The sequence below is a fragment of the Ursus arctos genome, unplaced genomic scaffold (assembly GCF_023065955.2).
Source record: "Ursus arctos isolate Adak ecotype North America unplaced genomic scaffold, UrsArc2.0 scaffold_30, whole genome shotgun sequence".
Classification (NCBI taxonomy): Eukaryota; Metazoa; Chordata; class Mammalia; order Carnivora; family Ursidae; genus Ursus; species Ursus arctos.
In genome coordinates this window covers 4,566,750-4,587,590 of record NW_026622986.1, presented here as the reverse complement: position 1 = coordinate 4,587,590, position 20,841 = coordinate 4,566,750, and the positions used below count along the sequence as shown (strand labels likewise).

Genomic DNA, 20,841 nt, shown 5'->3' with positions numbered 1-20,841 from the left:
ATATGGTATATTAATTATATCCCAATAAAGCTGTGAAGATACAGTCTCTTTAAGAGCTTTTGGTAAGCATTGTAAGCTTTATATTCACTCACACTTTAAGGCATTTTTCTAGATTATTTCACATTCCAAATTTATTTACCTAAATTCAGCCCAGAAATAAAAATAACTATTATAAGGGATAAATGTGGAGGCATAAAAATAGCTCCAAATTCAAATGAAAAATTAGAAAATGACTGTTTTAAGTACTGGGTTCTAAACTTTCTTCTAACATAAAAATTTCTGTAATTTATAACTGCTTAAGAGCAGATAACAGATTTAATAAAAATAAGAGACACACTTTGACAAAGAATTATATGACACCCTTAGCATTTTAGTTTTAATATCAGGAACTACAATAACTTACATTCTTCCTACAGGAAGACAAATATCATTTGTGCATATACTTTTGTATCATATGAGCTCTTAAGACTTTGGAAAAATATTTAAAGTAACATAACATGAGGACAATTATTAAAGTTTCTTTGGTCTTCTAACGTATTTCCTGCAAACTTACCATCTGTACACTTTTTTCCAATTCCTGGGGAATTGCAAATGTAGATGAAGGAGCCTGAGTAAGAGGCCATGCACCAGCCTAGAAGGAAAAAAGTTGAGCAGATAAATATCTAACTTAAAAGTAAAAATTTGTAAAAATGATTTAAGTGACTAAAGCACCTTTTTTTTTTTTACCTTCCTCAAAATGTTGATAAAACCCATCAACGTTTCTATCATGACACATTTCATTCCAATTCAATATAACACGTAACTTTAGAAGCTACCATCCACTGATTGAAAAAAATGTAATCAGGCATCCACTCATTAATCCTTTGCATCAGAGTATTTGAAAAGGTTAGTAAATGCCCACAATGGAACACATACTCATACCTGTAGAACATATATTTGAAAACTAATTCCCAAATCTATTACTGTGTCTTGATTTTTGATAAAATTGTTGAACTTATTGTTGAGATCAGCACTGACACTCATATCTGTATACATCCGATGTAGCTTGCTGGTAAACTCATAACCACAGGCTTGCTGTAAAAGAAAGGTTTTAAAAATATGATTTAAAAAGAAAAATAAAAAACCATATTGATTATTAAGAATGTGTTTCTACTGATAGGTCTATGGTCAAAGGTCCTGCTTATATATTCACTCCAAAGGCCTATATCATTCATAATCCAAAGCAGCTATTCAAAACAAAACCTTTCAAACATTTTTAATTTTTCATTGCAGAATAAATGAAAACACAGATTTATGAAACAATAAATTTCCCTTTAAAACAAAAACTTCTTTACAAATCCATGTATCTTATTTCGACACTACAAAATGCTCCATTACTAGATGTAAGATACCTTATAAAGTTTACATACAGTATCAAACACACATGAAAGATGAGTAAACATATTTGAGCCAGTAGTCCGTTTAAAAAGGAGGGTACTTAGGCATATTTTTAATACCATCTACTGAATAATGAAGAAATCCACTTCCTTTAAATTATTCAAAACTCTCATCAACAGGTCAGAAAATTTCGATCTCTAATCCTGGCATATAAAGTGCTTTATGTTTACATCATTTTTTAAAATCAAAAGATGACTATTGATTGGTATATTTAAAAAGGACCACATAGTATATTCAATGTCTACTATACAGGAATTATCAACTACTAAGTAACTCAGGAAAAATATGACTCAGCTACTATTTATCTCATCAGTGTGTATGCTAAAACGATGTAAAAATGACCTGAAATTCAACTGCACTCCAAAACTTGTACTTCAAGGAATAATTTAGGTGTACTGATTAATAAGTAATACAAGTCTTTTGTAAAGTTAACACTGTTTATATCCTGTGGATGACTCTAAATCAATATATAAAGAGAGATTTTGTCTTCTCAATATAGTATTTGCATATCCCACCACACGAATATACATTCTCTATTTTTAACCAGTCACCTATTGATAAAGTATTTTGTGACTACATACGATGCTGCGATGAACATCTTTATGTGCTAATGAAATAATTTCTAGGACATTATCAGATCAAAGGCTTAAATTACCTTTAATTTATTGATCATGGCTTCTTCAGAATCCATAGACATAGATAACCCGTGAATTAAACGTTTTGCCAGCATTCTTGCGTAGAACTATATTAAAAACATTTTTTAAAGATTACTTTCTTTCTGAGAATTTACAGATCAAAACTAAATCAAAGCTGACGAAAACACAAATAAAGCTTCTCTGTTAACAACTTACCTTTTGAAAAACATCCTTATCATCGATATACTTGAAAACAGTAATGAAGCTCGTGAGTTTGTCCTCTACTTCATTTTCGGTCATCCCCTTCGCTGACTTCTTTAATAAGTTGTCACAGTACTTAGCAAGCTCAAGTAGAAATTGACAGTAAATCTTAGAAAGGGCCCTTCTATATATATCATGCCTCAAAGGAGGTGAAGTGGCAACAATACAAAGTAAGATCAATGGATTGGGTCTTTGCCATCCTGAAGATTATGTTTTGAAAATTATGAACATGCCCCAAAGAACTTAAAATATATGTCCTAAAAAAAACTAGAAATAAGTTAAAAAATCTAATCAACATGTGGAGCCCAATAAAGCACTGATATAAGTAATAAAAGTTTCAAAAGAACACCTAGATGAGTTTTGAGAGGCTCTGATATTTTTTACATTAAACAAGTACTTTTTAAAATTCTTACAACTTCGTAAGTTTCCTGTAGAGACTATCAAAAATTTACCATACGATTTCCTTTAGATTTCAGATGAAATAAAATCCCTGTGAGAAGTAATGCAAATTATTCCAAAGCACACGTACTTTAAACGCCAAATGTGAAATGGGAGTATTTTCCCTGTCACTTATCCCTTTAAAAAAGGCTTTAAGTACATGACCGACTGCATTCCTTAAATGCCAAATTATACATAATGTACATAATCGTTTTTATTTTTAATAATTTAATTTCCTCTATTTTTCTAAAGGATACTACAAAACCAAATTAATTTGACACTCTCCTCAGTTTTCTTTTTCTTGATTTTTCGTAAGTTTACTTTTAAGCAACCATCAAAACTTACCAGTTCAGGTGCTTTGCAAACAGACTTGGGTTCTCTGTAATTTACAACTGATGTAAGGGCCTAAATAAGAAAACAGACCAGTAATTAGCCCCCACTAATGGGGTAAAAGTGTAGCTGGTTCAATATAGTATGCTATAATCTGTACATCCAAGAATTACTGCCTCACACAAAACAAGGCAATCTGATGGTAGTGTGTTCCTGTTTTCATATTTAACTCAGGGTAAATTTCTAACTGTGTTCCTCATGATAATTATATTAAAATTATATATACTGTTCCTATTAAAAGATATTCTCATAATTCATTACTGGTATTTGAACATAGATAAAATAAGACTACAGTTTTAAAAATCTTACAATAACCATGTAAACAAATTTCCTTTAAAGTATACCAAAATCCAAAAGTTTGTAAAACATATTTATTTTTATTTCAAATATTATTCAGTATAGTACCTTAGTATTATATTTAAAGGAAAAGTCAGCACTAAAGAATATTAAAATTACACATGCTTTTAGAATATACTAGTTTATTAGCAATTCCCCCCTATATAGCATACTCATGGGAAATTCAATTCCCATATAATTCAAGCATTCAATTTAACCACTCAGTTATGAATCTAAAAGTTATATTTCTATTTTGACTTTGTCTAGATTAGAAATCATATACATAATCAATTAGGAGCCCTAATTCTGAAACTGCCTAAAGAATAGTCATTAAATAAGTAGAATTATATATACATATATACATGTATTAAAAAGTTACCTTATCCAATGCACTCATAAAGTGCTGATCACCATTTAAAACAGTATTGATAAGTTGAACAAATTTACCATGCACTTCCAAAACTGACTCCACAAATAGTGTTGGCATCTAAAAATATGAAATACAAAGTACAAAATCACATTTTAATAAGTTCAAGGATAAAATAAGGCTTCCTAAAAAATTGTTTAATTACAGGTAAAGTTTTCCCCAAAAATTAATGTTACACACACACACACACACACACACACACACCCTCAAAAATGTTTTTAGCTCAGATGGCCTTAAAAATCTACAACTTTAATATTGAAATTAGCTTGTTGTTCAACACTAGAAATGCAGGACTGGAGTTCTGCCAGAAGAACCCACTAAAAACACTCCTCTCTGTGTTGGAATACAGAATCTTCAGGGTAACAAGATACAGCTCTGAACTACCAAGCCTATCACTTTCATAGAGAATTATATAAACAAAAACTGCCTTCAAAGCTACTGAAGGCTAAGAGAGAAAGAAGAGTTAAAAAGCCAGAGTCTGTGAAAGCAGACTGCTGAACCAAGCAGTCCAACTCCCCCATATTTCAGAGGGAAGAAGTATCTAGCAGTGCGAAAGGGAGTTTTTGAACTTAATGGAGGGAACTAAGGCCAGATAAAATTATTCGGGTCTACCACAGATTTATACTCTTACACTTCCACCCCCTTGTCCTTGACACCACACCCTATGCGTCTTGCCCAGTATCATTCAACACCCTGAAGCTAAAAGACTAATAATATAAACTAACGGTTTTACTCAGGCATTACTGTGGCAGAACATAAAATCACTGAAGTGATCAGCATTTAATAAATGCTCCTGAATGATGATTTCCATACAGAAATTATTGCAAATGAAGAGCCAAAGCTCTACTTCAGGAAGAGAAGTAACATTTCACGTCATGTCTATCTTATTGGTTAAGCCATCACTAGTAATAACAAAGAATGTGATCCAAAAAGATTGACACATTTTGAGAGGAAAGACACCTTGCTGTAAATAGTCGTTCGATTAGAAGGGAACTCCTTAGAAAGATACGTATTAGGGACATGAGGATCACTGCTGAATATTTTGGTAGCAAGCATATATTTAGGGAAGATTGTTTTAATTTAAATTTGCTTCCAAATTCAGAGCATATATAAAGAAAGCAAATTGTAACTTGCCTACATTACCACTGATTAATACCATTACCACTACAACTATTAATGACAATTACATAGAAACACAATCATTTAGAAACAAACATATTTTTCTATGAGAATTAACAATTGCTAAATGAACACATAATACAACTAAGAAGAAGCCTATTTCATTCAATGATTTTCTAATATGATAATTCCAGAATGAGGCCAAAAAACTACAGGTTTAAAACACTTTAATAAAGTGTTTCATATGTTATCGTGGTAGAACTTTTCCATCATTGTTTAAAACAGTAAAATCATAAGAAAAACTCCATAATAATCTGATTAAGAGAATAATATCCAGTTCCTTATATAACTCACATTTTCCTGAGTAAGATTACTGGTTGCTCTAAGGCCCTCATCATGGATATGATTTTGCAGCTCCTGAATCATATGAGGTAAACCAGTGGACACAGCACGAAGTAAGACATACATATTTGCCATGTCTGAAGAGGCAAAGAAATTTGATTATTAAATTTCCAAAGAGTTCAAAAAATATTTCAATGTATTTGGCTATGTATGGTTCAAAATGCAGAATTACAAGAGAATGCAAAGAAAGTCCCCTACACCCCTCTCCCAACCATCCACAGGAAAGCAATATTGTAGTTAGTAACATTTCAAAGATGTTTCATGCACATTCAAACAAATACATATAGTCTTCCTGCTGCCTCTTTTTACACAAATAGTGTAGCATATTTTATGTATTATTTGCAACTGCAGAACACAACAATTTAACTTAGAGATCTTTTTTTGTATCATTACACAAAGGTTACTTTACAACTACATAGCACCCCCATTATATGGCTATAATTTCTTAAAAATTGATGAAAATTTGGTTGTTTCCAATCTCTTGATATTATAATATTACAATTAATAATCCTGTATATGGGCAAGAATATCTGTAGTATAAACCCTAGAAGGGGGGCTACTGTGTCAAAGTTTCATCTTATAGACAGATCCTTATAACACAGCACCCAATAGCAGAAAGTTCCCTTGCCAACAAAGTGTTATCAAATTTTTGATCCTTCCTATTGAGAACTGAAAATGATATCTCAGTGCAGTGCTTTTTATTTTAAACTTTTTATTGAAATATACCACATATACAAAAAGTGTACAAACCATAAATATACATCTTAATGAATTAACACAAGAGAACACATACATACCCATGTACATACACCCTCCAGAGTAAGAAACAGACATTCCCTACACCTAGAAGTTCCCTTCATACCTTCTCCCAATCACTATTCCTCTTGGTCTTCTGCAAAGGTAATCACTGTCATGACTACCAACCCACAGATCAGTTTTACCTGTATTGAACTATTTATAAAAATGAAATCATACAATTCCTTCATGTTTGGTTTCTTTTGTTCAACATGTTTATAAGGCTCATCCACATTTTGTATGTAGCGTAACTGTTCATTTTCACTTCTCTAATAATATTCCATTGTAGGAGTATACTGCACTTTATACCACTGTTATTGGACATTTGAGTTGTTTCTGGTTTATATTAACAAATAATACTGCTATAAACATTCTTGTACCTTTCTGTATATATTTGCATGCAGTTTGGGCAGGGGATTATATATTTGGGATTGGAATGGCTGGATCAGAAGATATGCACACATTCAGCCTTAAGAGTCAATGCCAGTTTTTCAAGGTAGTTACATCAATTTATACCCCGAGCCCAATGTATATAACAAGTGCTTGCTACTCTACGCACTTCCCAACACTTACTATATTGGGGGTCTTTTAAATTTTATATCAAAATGTGAGTACTGATATCTTAGCATGGCTTTTAATTTGCATTCCCCTATTTTAATAAGATTAAGGGCCTCTGTATATATTTACTGGCCACTTGGATATCCTCTACTCTGCAGTACCTATTCAAATTTCTTCACCATTTTGTATTTTGGACATAAACCTTTTTCAGTGATTGCAAATACATTACCCTATGATTGTCTTTTGATGCTTTTAATGGTCTTTTAATGATTCCAAGTTTTGTGGGTTTTTTTTTTTTTAAATGCAGTCCACTTGAGCAATCTTTCCTTTGTGGTTAAGTATTTTGTGTGTCTCATTTAAAATATCTTTCTCTACTTCAAGGTCATGAAGTTATTCTCCTATATTATTTTCTCAAAGTGTTACTGTTTTACATGTAGGTCAAAAGCCTATAATGTATTGATTCTGCATATGGTGTCTGAGGTAGAGATCAAATTTTACTTCTTCCCAAGTGAATATCCAATGGACCCAGCACTATGTGTTAAAAAGACTATCTTTCACCCACTGCTCTACAGTGGCCTTAAATCAAGTATCTATATGTGCATGGGTTATTTCTAACCTATTTTATTCCATTGGTCTATTTGTTTACCCTCACACCAAAGTCTCATTGTCCTACTGTGGTTTTTATCATAAGTCATGCTATCCTGCAAAGTCTTTCCATGATGGTCGGTCTTCAAGACTGTCTTGACTTAGTCTAAGAGTTTAACTTTCAGAATTAAAACAAACAAAGAAACAAAAACAAACCAAAAAACCACTTCAGTTTTGAGTAGATTCTCCTGGATCTATGTTGCTTTCAACAATGTTTCATTTTCTATGTAGGTCTGGCACATATCTTACTACGTTTATTCTCTGTTATTTGAAAATTTTTAGTGCTATTTTCTCCTTTTAAAAAAATTCCAATTTGGGACGCCTGGGTGGCTCAGCGGGTTAAGCATCTGCCTTTGACTCAGGTCATCATCCCAGGGTGCTGGGATAGAGCCCTGCATCAGGCTCCTTGCTCAGTGGGGAGCCTGCTTCTCCCTCTGCCTGGTACCCCCCTGCTTGTGCTCTCTCTCTCTCTGACAAATAAATAAAATCTTCTTAAAAAATTCCACTTTTTACTGCTTATTACTAGTATTTCTTTATATCCTTTTGTATTTTCTTCTATTTTGAACGAAACTGAGCATCTGCATATATTTAAAATCTATTTATATTTCCTTCATCTTTGCTTTTTTTCCTGTTTATTAGAAACTCTTAATGTATTAAGGAAATCAGCCCTTGTGATATGTAATAATGTGCAAACACTTTTTCCTAGTTTTTCTTTTGGCTTTGGAATACACTTTGAAAACATACCTTTCCAAAACAGTCTTTTAAAATAGATTATTAAAAATTGGTAAAAAAGGAGTATTGGTAAAAAATTGAGTATTTTAGACTATTACCAAAAATGTTTGAAATCTAAAGAAGCTTGGAGATGATGTAGAAAGTGGGTTTATAATTTAATTTCTATTCACATTTACTGTTTCATATCACTTACCATTTTTTTTCTCTTGTCGGATGATATTATGACATTCTGCATGTAAGAACTGTAAGTGGTCTGCTACCATTCGCTGCTGACATTCATGAATCACTTTAGTATATGAACTTGGATGCAAGTATTTTCGACATCGAATTTCTTCATCTTTTAATCTACCTAGAACCTTTAGAAATACATTCTTATAGTCATGACCTACTATGAGGAAAAATCTGTAATATCAGTAAGTAACTTAGGTAGCCTAATTTTAATGGCTCAATTAAAGATGGCCAGGTAACAAATAAGGATTATATAACCCGTTTAATCCCACATTCCATAAATCATTTCAAATTTTTATTTAGGCTACTATCACCTACATTTTACCAAAATCTTATGAAAACGGACTACAGTTAAGTGGTCTGCATTGTCTTCATGTACTGACCCTGAGCATCCTATTACACAGGCAACCTAACGTGCAACAGGAAAAGTGGGTAAAAATTACTAAAACCAGAACAGATGGTCACTTTCTGAATATTTAACTATCAAACTAAAAATAGTTTACATCAACTGGATCAAGTAGATTATTTTATGTTGGTCCCTCGTCTTATAAAATGTAAATGTAAACAGTATGTACATGATAATCATCAAATTAAACATTTCATTAAAATTTTAGAAGTCAATTATTATTTAATCATAGTTAAATATGTCAATCAAGAGCTTTAGTAAAGCTTATCCTATATAAGAAACACTGGGCTACAAACAATACACTGATTAATATTAACAAGAACCAGCTAATAAAGATAAAAACTAGAGAATCTGGCTAATTTCTACCTCAAAACAAAACTACATTCACAGTAAAAATCATGCTAGCATAGCACATACACATACAAATGTTTAGACTTCGAAAATGTCCTGCAATGTGAAGCTATGTAACTAGAGTTTCTGAACTTAACTGGACCCACGGAACTACGTACAGTTAAGCCTTCGGAGAATACTGCTGAGTTTGCCTGGGCATAAGAAGGTAATACTGGAAGGAAACTGATGTTGAGTGGGGAAATAACACATCATTCCTGGATACCTCTCAGATATCTTTTGATGAAAATGAGGCAAAGACTGAAAAGAGACTCATGGTTCTATCTTTCCTACTATGCTCTCCCATGGAGCCAGAAGTCTAGAGCAAAGTCACAGAAACCAAAGGTAGGCAAAAAGGTATCTGGACCAAAAGATGTTCAGTGCATATTTAATCAACTAAGAAAGTCATTTTTGTCAAAAAGTTTTTCTTTTAAAAGAAAAATATCCCTTAAAAGGATTATGCCTATTAGTCACTATAGTGTACTATAACTTTAATGTTTATGGCTTAACTAAATGCCACGGGAATTAGAGTCAGGAGGTGAGGGATGATGAGAAAAGGAAAAAAAAATTAATGATAATGGCAGGAAAGGGGTGCATATCAAAAGAAAGGCAGACAAGAGTGGAATGTCTCAATGTGGGGCTTCAAAGAGCTATAAAACCACTTACAGCTGGGGAGAAAAGGCCAAAACTACAGGTAAAAGAGAGAAAGAGAAGCAGGAAGGCTATGTTAGTCTGTTAATTAAATGAACTACTCTTGTGAATGCTACTTCCCAAACATAATTTCCAATGGCCCTCATTTTAACAGTTTGAGATATAATTTACTTATCGTATGACTTACCCACTTAAAAATATAATTCAATGCTTTGGGCTATATTACATTATTAGTGTTTTCAAAATTGTGGTAAAATACGTGTAACATAAAATATGTCATTGTAACCATTTTTGAGTGTGCGATCCAGTGGCATTAATTACACTCACAATGTTGCGCAACTGTCTGTTTCTGAAACTTACTCATCACACCCAACAAAAACTCTGTAACCATTACACAATAACTCACTCTCTCCTCCCGATAACTTCTCATCTACTTTCTGTCTCTATGAATTTACCTATTCTAGACAGTGTATGGTTCTATGTAAGTGGAACATACAATATTTTTGTCACAGACCTCTTTTTGATAGCCAAATATAACAAAGGGTGTATGTATTACTGATAATCCGTGTGCACTTTTCAGGATTGGATCTAGAACCTTTAACGACAGTCTAGGAAGCAAAAAGGGCTTAAAACTAAGAACCACCGACTTGGTGTAACCTGCAGTTAATAGATGGAGAAAGATGTCCTAGAAGACTAACTTGAGGTTCTAGAGCTAATCAGTGATGATAGCAGGAAGAGAATTAAACAACTCAGACTTCTAGACCTGGGGTTTGTGAAATATATAACAATATATCAGTAAGTACTGATATTTCTTGACCTGTGCTCTATGGAGGCCACTCTATAGCTATTCCACTTGCAACAAATTATCTTCTTGGCTAAACAAACTAACAAAAATCATGGTATAATAAAATGCTTGGAATTCAATACTACAAATGAAAAAACCCGGCTAAAAATTTAACATCTTATATGATGACTGACTTTATAACACGACTATTCCTTTACTAAAAAAAGTATACATGGAATTTTAATACTAATCCATATGTGTTAGTTTAAGGATTAATTAAAATTTCTTGTGGAGGTTTTTCTCAGTCTTCCAAAACCTGAACAGACCAAAAGAGTAACCTATCCAAGTATTTAGAATTATTATATTTTTCCTTCCATTTTGAAGAAGGAAAGATAAAAACCCAAACACCTACCTTCTATGCTTATCCTATTCTTTAAACATCTACTAAACACAAATATAATTTATCTTTTGCCAAGAATGTGAATACTAATTTTAAAGACAAGCAAATCAAGCAATGCGGATTTATCAAGAAGCATCAACCATGATGAAAATTGGATAGAACTTTTTCTCATGGAGAATGCCACAGTAAGAACAATGATTTATTAATAGGTATTATATATTAACTACAATTCAGAGTAATGATAAAAAAAAAAACACCTTTTTCCACCAAAAAAATATATTAACTAAGAAAACAAATTTAAATAAACCATGCCCAATAAAGAGGTGATGCATTTAACATAATATGTTCTTTCCTACCTTTTCCATATACTGTGAGCAGTTTGATTCTTGTAATAAATTTGAAGCTTCTTGTTTGTAATACTCTCCTGTTTCAGTCAGAAAGGGAGACTCAAAGATTTCCTGATAAAACTAAATAAATAAAAACCATATTTAAAAAATTAGAACAAGTAGTTTAAGAAATTAAAGGTCTGATTATGTTTTTAAAGGATGCTTTTTACCTTTAAGGGGAATTTTTTCTTATACTGTTCAACATGAACAAAGGAGTTAATAACCCCATGGATTACTTTCTGGTTTGGGTCTTCTCCACCACGATCACTAAAAACAAGATATAACAAAAAAATATTGAGAATACAAATTATCTATGGAAAAATACCAAAGTATGCCAAAATATGGCTGCTTGGTCTACTGGTCTAATCAAATTATAAAGTATTTTAAAGGTCAATGCATGCTTGATGCTTAAAAATAATTTTTTTCATATCACAGATGAATTAATATTTATGATAGTTAATAGTACTCATTGGATGTCATTTCAATAAATAAGAGAAAAGCTTTGATTGTGACATTGATACATTTGATTACACTGACACTGAAATGACACTTCTTTCATTTTAGAGCAGACATGAGCCCATTAAGACTTTAATACTGCTGGTAAAGAATATTTGAATTCACTTACCACAAACTCTCCTATCAAGATGATTTGGTCTCAAACTCAGTCTGAGCCATTACAGCTATGGTGACAGTAGTCTCACAGTCACATTCCTCAAAGGTACATTTTATATGTTATCACTCACTGAAGGGACTAACAGCTGTTGTTCTTTAAGAGATCTGCTGGAGCCACTGAGTTGCTTTCCATTCAAACACAAAGGTATTTTTCTTTTTAGAAATTTAGTGAGATATGTTTTTATATTTTTACATTCCTTCACAGTTGCAAAGGAATCTAAACTCATCTCAACTATTCACGTGACATTTGGTAAGCTCCTACTTAGCCAATGCACTACGTGTAATGCAAGTTTTAACCACGATAAGAAATGTACCTGAGTATCAGCCTTTGTAATCACAGAAAGAGGAAAATGAAACTGAAAAGAATAGTTTGCCTAAAGCCACAAACAGTCTGGCACCAAGTTGGAAATTTCTGACTCCAGTACTAATGTTCTCATCAAACCATTATGCAGTCGAACATTTACCTTCCTACTGGCAATCTTTCACCTCACTTTAAAATGTTTTTTTCTCTGAACCAATGATTATTTTACAAAGAGAGCAACAGGAAGTATATTCTATCATAAAAGCTTCTTGTTCTTTATAGTAGGATATAGACCTGACATTGTCCCTCCCTGCCTCTGTATCATCCTTCTAATCCCTCTTTCATTCTTCACTTATCTGGATAGTCTGGGAAAAGTTTTTTGTACATGAATTAATATGAGTACAGTAATTCTGTCAGTCAAAGAATCTCAGATACAAAGTCTACATTTTGATATTACTAATAAAAACAATGAGTTTCTCTAAGATCACATAGAGTGAGCTCATTTCCTCTACTCACATTCCATTAGTTCCTTCCTAAACCCAAATTAAATCTGGTGAAATAATAATCTACCTGATCTCATCTATTTGAAACACATTTTTTTCCTTTTAATTTTGCCTCGGATCAAATAAAAATCAGTCAAGAATGAGAAACACCTGAATATCTGGAAAATCAGGTCACCTAGAACTGTTTTCATGACCAAAACCTATTCTCCTTGCTCAGCACCAGGAAAACTTCTACTCCTGATATTCTCAACACTCCTGCCATTTGTTTCTGATCCCAAAAGGCCCAGATAAGCTGGAATCAGGCAACATACTGTCTAGAAGAAACACTGATATTCCCAGTGCTTAATAACTAAGTTGTCCTCCCTAAAAAAGTAACGACCGAACGCAGAAATTCTGAGGCATAATTATTCAATCTTTAAGATCACCACATATTTTTATAACTGCACAAGAACATTATAAATATACAGCATTTCGATTAGGCTGACAAATAAAGGAAATAAACTGTGAAATGATGCTGTCAGGAATATACAAAAGCACTGACTAAATTGGTCATATGAATAAAACTCTAGTTTCATCTAATAACAGTGGTTCCCAAGAGATAACCTTGAGAAAAGAATATGAAGAATTTTTAGAAATGTGGCTTATTATTTGATCTTAACAGGACTGTGTGGAAAATATCTACAGCAATCATAATGAAACTGCCAATATAATGAAACCACTCAGATGGGATGATGGGGACTAATAGAACATTTAGCATAGACCTTAAGGCCAGGATTTTGGAGTCAGACTGCCTGAGTTTGAGTTCTGGCTGCATTAATATGTCGCCTTGGGCAAGCATTTCTTAAGCTCTTAGTATCCAGATTTCCTCTTCTGTAAAGTGGGGATAATAAAAGGACTTCATGGAGATGCAAGGATGTGGTAAAGATTAAGCAAATTCAAGAAAGCATGTAACACAGTACCTGGTACCTGAGAAACAATAAACATCACCTATTATTTTAAGTACTGATAGGAGCAAAATAGAACCATTTTTAATAGGGAGGAGAATAAAGCAGGAGACCAAAGAAGCCCTGATTGTGCTTTTAAAATCAAGGCTTTTAAAGAAAACTCTTTATGAGCTTTTAACTCTAAACTCTAAATGAGCTTTTAACTCAAATAGCAGACCAGATTTGTGTCATCAAAAGTTAGGCAGGAACTCTGAAAAGTCCTGATGCTGATATATGACAATGGGCAACTTCATCTGTTAGTGAAATCTTCCTTTACCCTTATGTTTAAAATGAGATTAGGGTTCCAGCAAACTAAATGCAGTCTCCTGCTCCCACTCTAAATCTGAGAAATGACAGGAAGGATACTTTTTAACACCCCATTGTTGGCAGTAGTCCTTGGACTTACAGAAATTGAAAAAAGACGGAGAGAAGACTGAGTAACGTAGGAAAATAAAACTACATACCAAAATGCACAAGAGAATGCTACAAAGAGAGGAGGGAAGAGAGTGGAGGAAGACAGGCAGAGACAGGGGACAGCCTGAAAGCTGGATGGCTCACAAAGGATGATAAAACCAGCTCGGTTATCAGGAGCATCAGCCAGGCTGTGAAGCGAGGCACCGAGCAGCAGCTGTGTCTGCGTCCCCGCTGGAGAAGTAAGTGGTGCGTGAGAGGCAGTGGAGCCCAAAAGAAGGGAAACCTCTGCAACCAGACCACTTGCTGCAGCCCTCACCAGAGAACACCTCCTACTCTCCCTGTTTCCACCTCAGGAAGGCACTGGGAAATCAAGGGAATGTTTTTCCTTCAGACTGGCAAGATTTCAAAAGAGCAAGACTGCTGAGTGGTAAAGAAACAGGCATTCTCAGACTCCGCTTGTGGAAGAACAAGCACTTCAGAGGGCAAACTGGCAAAATTCTAAATGCACATATGCTATGACTCCAACAAACACCTGCACTTTTGTGCACAGAAAAAGCAAGAGTTCTATTAGTGGAAAAACTGGAAACCTAATACACTCATGAGACGAGTTTAATAATATCAAATATTAAGTAGCAGTTAAAAAAAATGTACTACGTACTAACAGAAAAACTATCAAGATATATAATTGACAAAAAAAAGAAGCTAGTAAGTATAAGTATCATTTATGATTGTCAAAAGTTAGGGGAAAAATCACATAAAAAAAGAAAACAATCTCTGTATTGTACTTATGTAAACATAAAAATTCACAGAAAAGGGTTTGTAAAGACAGTTAACACAATAGTAAGAGGGATTACCTCTGGGTAGAAGAAGACTGAGTGAGAAAGAATCTGGTTCATTCACAGTTTTTCAAGAATGCATTTATGTGTCACTTGTGTATTTAAAACTAAGTTTTTCATTGAGTAGCTACTTACAAGGTCCGGGGAAGAAAATTTACAAGATAGGACTGGAACATCCTGACACACTAGATAGCAAGGAAGATATAGCAAGGATGACCAGGGTCATATCAAAAAAGACCACGGCACAAACTAACCAAAGAGAGGCAATTTAAACTTTAATAAGACAGACAATGAATAGAAATGAATCAAATGTTTTTAGGTCTATAAGTTCATCACAATATAATGAAAAAAAAAAAGCTAACTGGTCACTTTCTGAGGATAACAGCAAACCAACTCATTACCTTAACAAATGAGTAAAGGAAAGAAGCAAGCAGTTATTTTATCCTTCCTATATGACCTTTACCATTGGGTAACCAAGAGGGAAGCATGTCTTTATAAGATTATTCCAGGTAAAAATGAAAACAAAATGATAGAATTAAAGTGACAGTTTTACAAACCTCAATAAACAAAAAGATGTTGGTATTCAACATCGGTGGCTGCTTACATCCAAAAAAGTGAAAAAACAGACAACTATGGAAGAATAACTATAGTTTTGCCAGAGGGAACCAGTGAGTAAGCCTCTGGTCTGCCAATCTGGAGGAAATACAGAAGACAAAAGAACATATTTAAATGTCCCTCATGCAATCAGCAAAATCCAGACAATGGGAAAGTCTAAAAGATCAAACAGTCAGGGTTCATCAACAAAGTACAACAGGGAAAAAGGGTGAAAAGCAACCTGTTGATTAAAAGACTTAAAAGACATGTAAAATTCTTTTGGATGGACAAGACTAAACTCTTACAGAGTCTGGCAATATACACGTGGGTGATAAAACCATAAGAAAAAGAAGAAAGGAATTACCTTAAAAGTCAGGATAGTGGTAAACTTTTGGAGAAAGGGAAGGGATACGACACATGCAAAGGCTTCAGGGGTGGCTGGCATGGTTCTATTACTTGACGTGGGTGATAGTAACAAGAATATTCATCTTATAATAATTCATTAGGCTGTAAAAGTGTGTTGTAAAATTATGTTGCATACTTTTCTGTATCACTAAAAAAGTTAACACACACACATACACACACACCAAAATCCCCAAAAGTACAAAGAAAACTGATGTAACAATATTAATATGTGCCACAATGAAGAAAAAGAGTACAAGATGCACAAAAATACTACATAACAATAAAAATAACTATGAAGATGACAATCCTGATACTTACTCAAGAACAGAGGTATGAAACAAAAACCAACAACTGCAAGGAAAAAAGTTAATAAATCTAAAAATGAGCTGGGAAGTTTTAAAACATCTCTCAGGAATTGAGATATACAAAAGAATAAAGACTACTAAGTTAGATTTTATCTTAGTATCTAAGACTGTATTCTCCTCAATGAAATCTCCAACCTCTACACAATTTAGAAATAGAATAACAAACACATGGATATATCAGAGAAAACACAAATAAGCCATAGCAGCCTATGTTACAGAGTGTTTCAAATTCAAAGTGAAGAAAGAATTTCATTTTAATTTTTACTTTTGTTCAGAGTACTCAACACTAGAAAGTTAACTACAGAATTACTGGAGAAAAGAAATGCAATTTTGAATCCCTTTAACATTAAAAACTCAGTGTTTTCAATAATATCCTTAAGAATCTAAGGAATTCCTTTTACCAGCATTTAAAAATATATCTATTTTGTCCGTTTTTATAATTTCATACCCAGTTTTAATTTTAAAGATTTATTTATTATTTGAGAGAGGGAGGGGGAGCATGTGCGGGGGAGGGTGGGGACAGGGGGAGAGACTCTCAAGCAGACTTCATGCTGAGCATGGAGCCCCACACAAGGTTCGATGCCGCAACCCTGAGATCATAACCTGAGCCGAAATCAAGGGCTGGAAGCTTAACAGAGTCTCCCAGGCACCCTTCCAATTTTAATTTTAAAGTAAAACTAAAGTTCTTGCAGAAAATTTATACCACAATATTTATGTTTCCAATTATTTGGTTATGCGTGCCTTTTTATATATCACTGAAAATATTCAAATCTTACACTGAAATTTAAACATATGAAGTTACAATTTTTATTTATTAAAGTTATAAAGAACTTTAGATTGTTACTGCACTGAAAGTCCCAGTGGGCAATTCTACTATATTAATATAAAAGATAAGTTAACATATGAATAAAATTACTTTTATCTTTCCAAGTGAAGTAAACACTGAAAAATAAGCAGATATACAATCTATGGTTACATCAGATGTTTTCTTCCTTACGCAAGAGGAACACATTTACTTAAGGATTTTCAATTACATTTTGTGTGTACAGATTTAATGTTACCATGAAAAAATTTTTTAACCATTGAATCTCTTAACAACAACAACAACAACAAAAAATTACAACCTACATTTCACTTGCAAATCTAGTATTTCTCTAAAACACTTTTTTTCAAAATGCATGAAACTGGGATTACTCCTATAGTGTTTACATATCTCAAGAGAAGCAATCTTTTACAAGAACACAATTAAGCAAAAAGAGACCAGTCCTAGTTTTTTTCTTAAAAGCAGATGATGGGGCGCCTGGGTGGCACAGCGGTTAAAGCGTCTGCCTTCGGCTCAGGGCGTGATCCCGGCGTTACGGGATCGAGCCCCACGTCAGGCTCCTCCGCTATGAGCCTGCTTCTTCCTCTCCCACTCCCCCTGCTTGTGTTCCCTCTCTCGCTGGCTGTCTCTATCTCTGTCGAATAAAATAAATAAAATCTTAAAAAAAAAAAAAAAAAAAAAAAAAGCAGATGATGCATGATCTTTAAGCCATGAGCTCCTCCTTTCCTCCCTTTACATCATTATACATTGCTGTCTTTTCTGTCTGTGTTCTTTTAGACCTTCTTCTTGTCTTTCCTGCAGAAATACCACTGCACCTGATTACAACTTTTCTCCAAAGTCATGAAATCCTAACTACAGTTTATACTGTATACAGTTTATACTAAGTTTTTCAGCATTCATTCTCCATAAGAATTTTCACTTAGTGGAAGATACTGATTTCACAAGGAAAAATCCACCATTAGCTTGACAGATAACTTTACCTCTTTAAAGGCTGAAATAGCCCTCAATTTTCTGAAATCTTCCAACAAGGTACCTTGGGATTGGGGAATCTTTATGATCTATATATTTCTCTTATAATAAGGAAATGTAAGATAGTTCTGTGTAGATCATATACAAAAATTCCTAGAGCTATGGGAGGTGGTAGAGTATAAAATACACCTAACACACCTTCACATAACCAAACTTACATTAGGAAGTAATCTTTTTTTTTTTTTTTTTTAAAGATTTTATTTATTCGACAGAGATAGAGACAGCCAGCGAGAGAGGGAACACAAGCAGGGGGAGTGGGAGAGGAAGAAGCAGGCTCATAGCAGAGGAGCCTGATGTGGGGCTCGATCCCATAACGCCGGGATCACGCCCTGAGCCGAAGGCAGACGCTCAACCGCTGTGCCACCCAGGCGCCCCAGGAAGTAATCTTTTTTTTAATGGTACCAACCAAATTAATTCATCTACTGATGAGCTTAAGACTACACAACTGAGAGAGAAAGTACATTACTTGGGTTACAAAAAATTATAATCATTATAAAATTAACTGAGGTATCGATTATCTAACCCCATTTGTAGGAAAAGAGCTATCCCATTAGTATCAGCTAACTACCTATGCGGTAGAAGTAATAAGCATTTTAGCAAAAGGACAGTGCTTACGAATCATAGGGCTAAAATGAAATGTAGACAGCTGCTGGAGCACAGTTTTAAAGTACCAGTTACTTAATAAATGTTGAATATCTAAGTGCAAACAATATGCTAATTACTTAAGAATTAAGAAAGCCACATGTTCTTTTCTTTTAGCAACTCTTGGCCATTTTGATAAAAACAACCTTTCAGACTACATTAAATAATTTTAGCACTAAGTGAGAGCCATCTAAGCAGGAAGAAAACCAGTTCTATCAGTCAAGGATTGCTTGCTCGTTATTACTCTCTACTCTGAAGTCTTTTCACTGTATAATCTTCTCTTCAATTCCACTCATTTCTTTCAAACTATGTTTCCTTGCTCTTGGCAATTTACCAGTCTCATGTCACAGAATATTTATTATCACACTTTCTCATCATCCTATTTATGACAGTTGAAACCTAATTAGACCTCATATAAAACCATATATTGGAAAACAGAAAGGGGCCTCCAAAGTCAGCTGATCCAATCTTCCCTATTTTATAAGTAAGGAATCCAATGAAGTAATTTACTCAGGAAACAGAGTATGTGAAGGAAATTAGAATGCCCTGATTACCGATCTGTCTGTTGTTCATACAAATGATTCAGAGAGGGATGCTTAAAATTTAAAAGAAGGTTGGGGCGGGGGGGCAAAAAATCAAGAAAGAGCAAGACCACGAAGGTTGAGAATCATTTTTCTGAATACATCAATGAATACTTTGTAGAGAATTTAGGAAGTAAAACAGCATAACCCCCAAGGGTGAGGAAAAAAATTGATCCAAAAGGCATTTCAACCTGATAATTACATTACAGATTTGGGTGGCTCATTCGGTTAACATCTGCCTTCAGCTCAGGTCATGATCCCAGGTTCCTGGGAATGAGCTCTGCATCAGGCTCCCTGCTCAGCGGGGAGTCTGCTTCTCCCTCTTCCTCTGCTGCTCCCCCTGCTTGTGCTCTCTTGCCACCACGCACCCCCCAACTCTATCAAATAAATAAAATATTAAAAAATGTTACAGATTTGAAGAATAACAGACATAAGTTATCTGCATCCATTACCAAGTATTAAAAGGTTAAACTGTCTTGACAAGCTTTACATAAGAACCTGTTTAAAGACGAATACCTACACAAGTTGGATTGCTTTAGGGAGTTATTATAAAAAGTTGTCACTTGGACACTAATATTACTGACACTTTTGTATCTTATGTCTCAGGCACTGTACTAAATACTTCATACAACGCATCTCATTTCATCTTAACAACAGCAATATAAAATGGGTACTGTTAACACTCTCTTTTAGTAACTTGATTTAAACAAAATTCTTTTGGCATCAAAGGAAAAATAGTTGGCAGCTAAAATGCAGCGAAATCACAGAAGTGTATAAAGATATCCCCTGGGGAATAAATTACTCCACTCTGGTATTGGGTAAACGTGTAATTTTCAATCAATTTTCCCTTTATTTCTTACTCCTAATTGCTCTTTTTAAAAAATAAATTTCATTACTTGCAGTAGGAAATATGGGCAGTTATTAAATTAATATTTCTTACTGTTATTCTTAAATATTTTTAAAAATTATTAACAGAGCTCTAAGTAACTACAATAAACTACAACAAACTAAACTATTAATGTCTTCATTTCCTTTAACTGAGATTACCACATAAAAAACAATTTTTAATATCAGGAATTCTACATATTGTCTCACATTAGGAACCCTTCCTCAAGCTCCACACTATATATTCGTATCTCAACTGAACGAATACCACAGATTACAGTAAAAAGATACTTTGGATAAAGATTTTGAACTCTCCCCCTCACCAAAGATTCTATGTCCACTTCAGCTAATCTAAAAACATTTTTGTCGCCCAGAAGAAGGAAAGAAAAGA

The 20,841-nt window shown here is 33.8% G+C and overlaps 1 protein-coding gene across 6 annotated transcripts in view; it reads right to left on the bottom strand.

Annotated features, from left to right (window-relative positions):
* Positions 1–20,841, bottom strand: part of CUL2 (cullin 2) — a 96,675-nt gene that overhangs the window by 15,750 nt on the left and 60,084 nt on the right. For all 6 annotated transcript variants that reach the window (XM_026483444.4, XM_044378568.3, XM_026483443.4 and 3 more), the window contains 10 exons: positions 11,588–11,684; positions 11,388–11,498; positions 8,369–8,531; positions 5,398–5,522; positions 3,877–3,984; positions 3,117–3,176; positions 2,289–2,417; positions 2,093–2,179; positions 922–1,074; positions 554–631 (listed from right to left, as the gene is read on the bottom strand). In XM_026483444.4, coding sequence (XP_026339229.1) covers positions 554–631; positions 922–1,074; positions 2,093–2,179; positions 2,289–2,417; positions 3,117–3,176; positions 3,877–3,984; positions 5,398–5,522; positions 8,369–8,531; positions 11,388–11,498; positions 11,588–11,684 — 1,111 coding nt within the window. The remainder of the gene's footprint in view (positions 1–553; positions 632–921; positions 1,075–2,092; positions 2,180–2,288; positions 2,418–3,116; positions 3,177–3,876; positions 3,985–5,397; positions 5,523–8,368; positions 8,532–11,387; positions 11,499–11,587; positions 11,685–20,841) is intronic.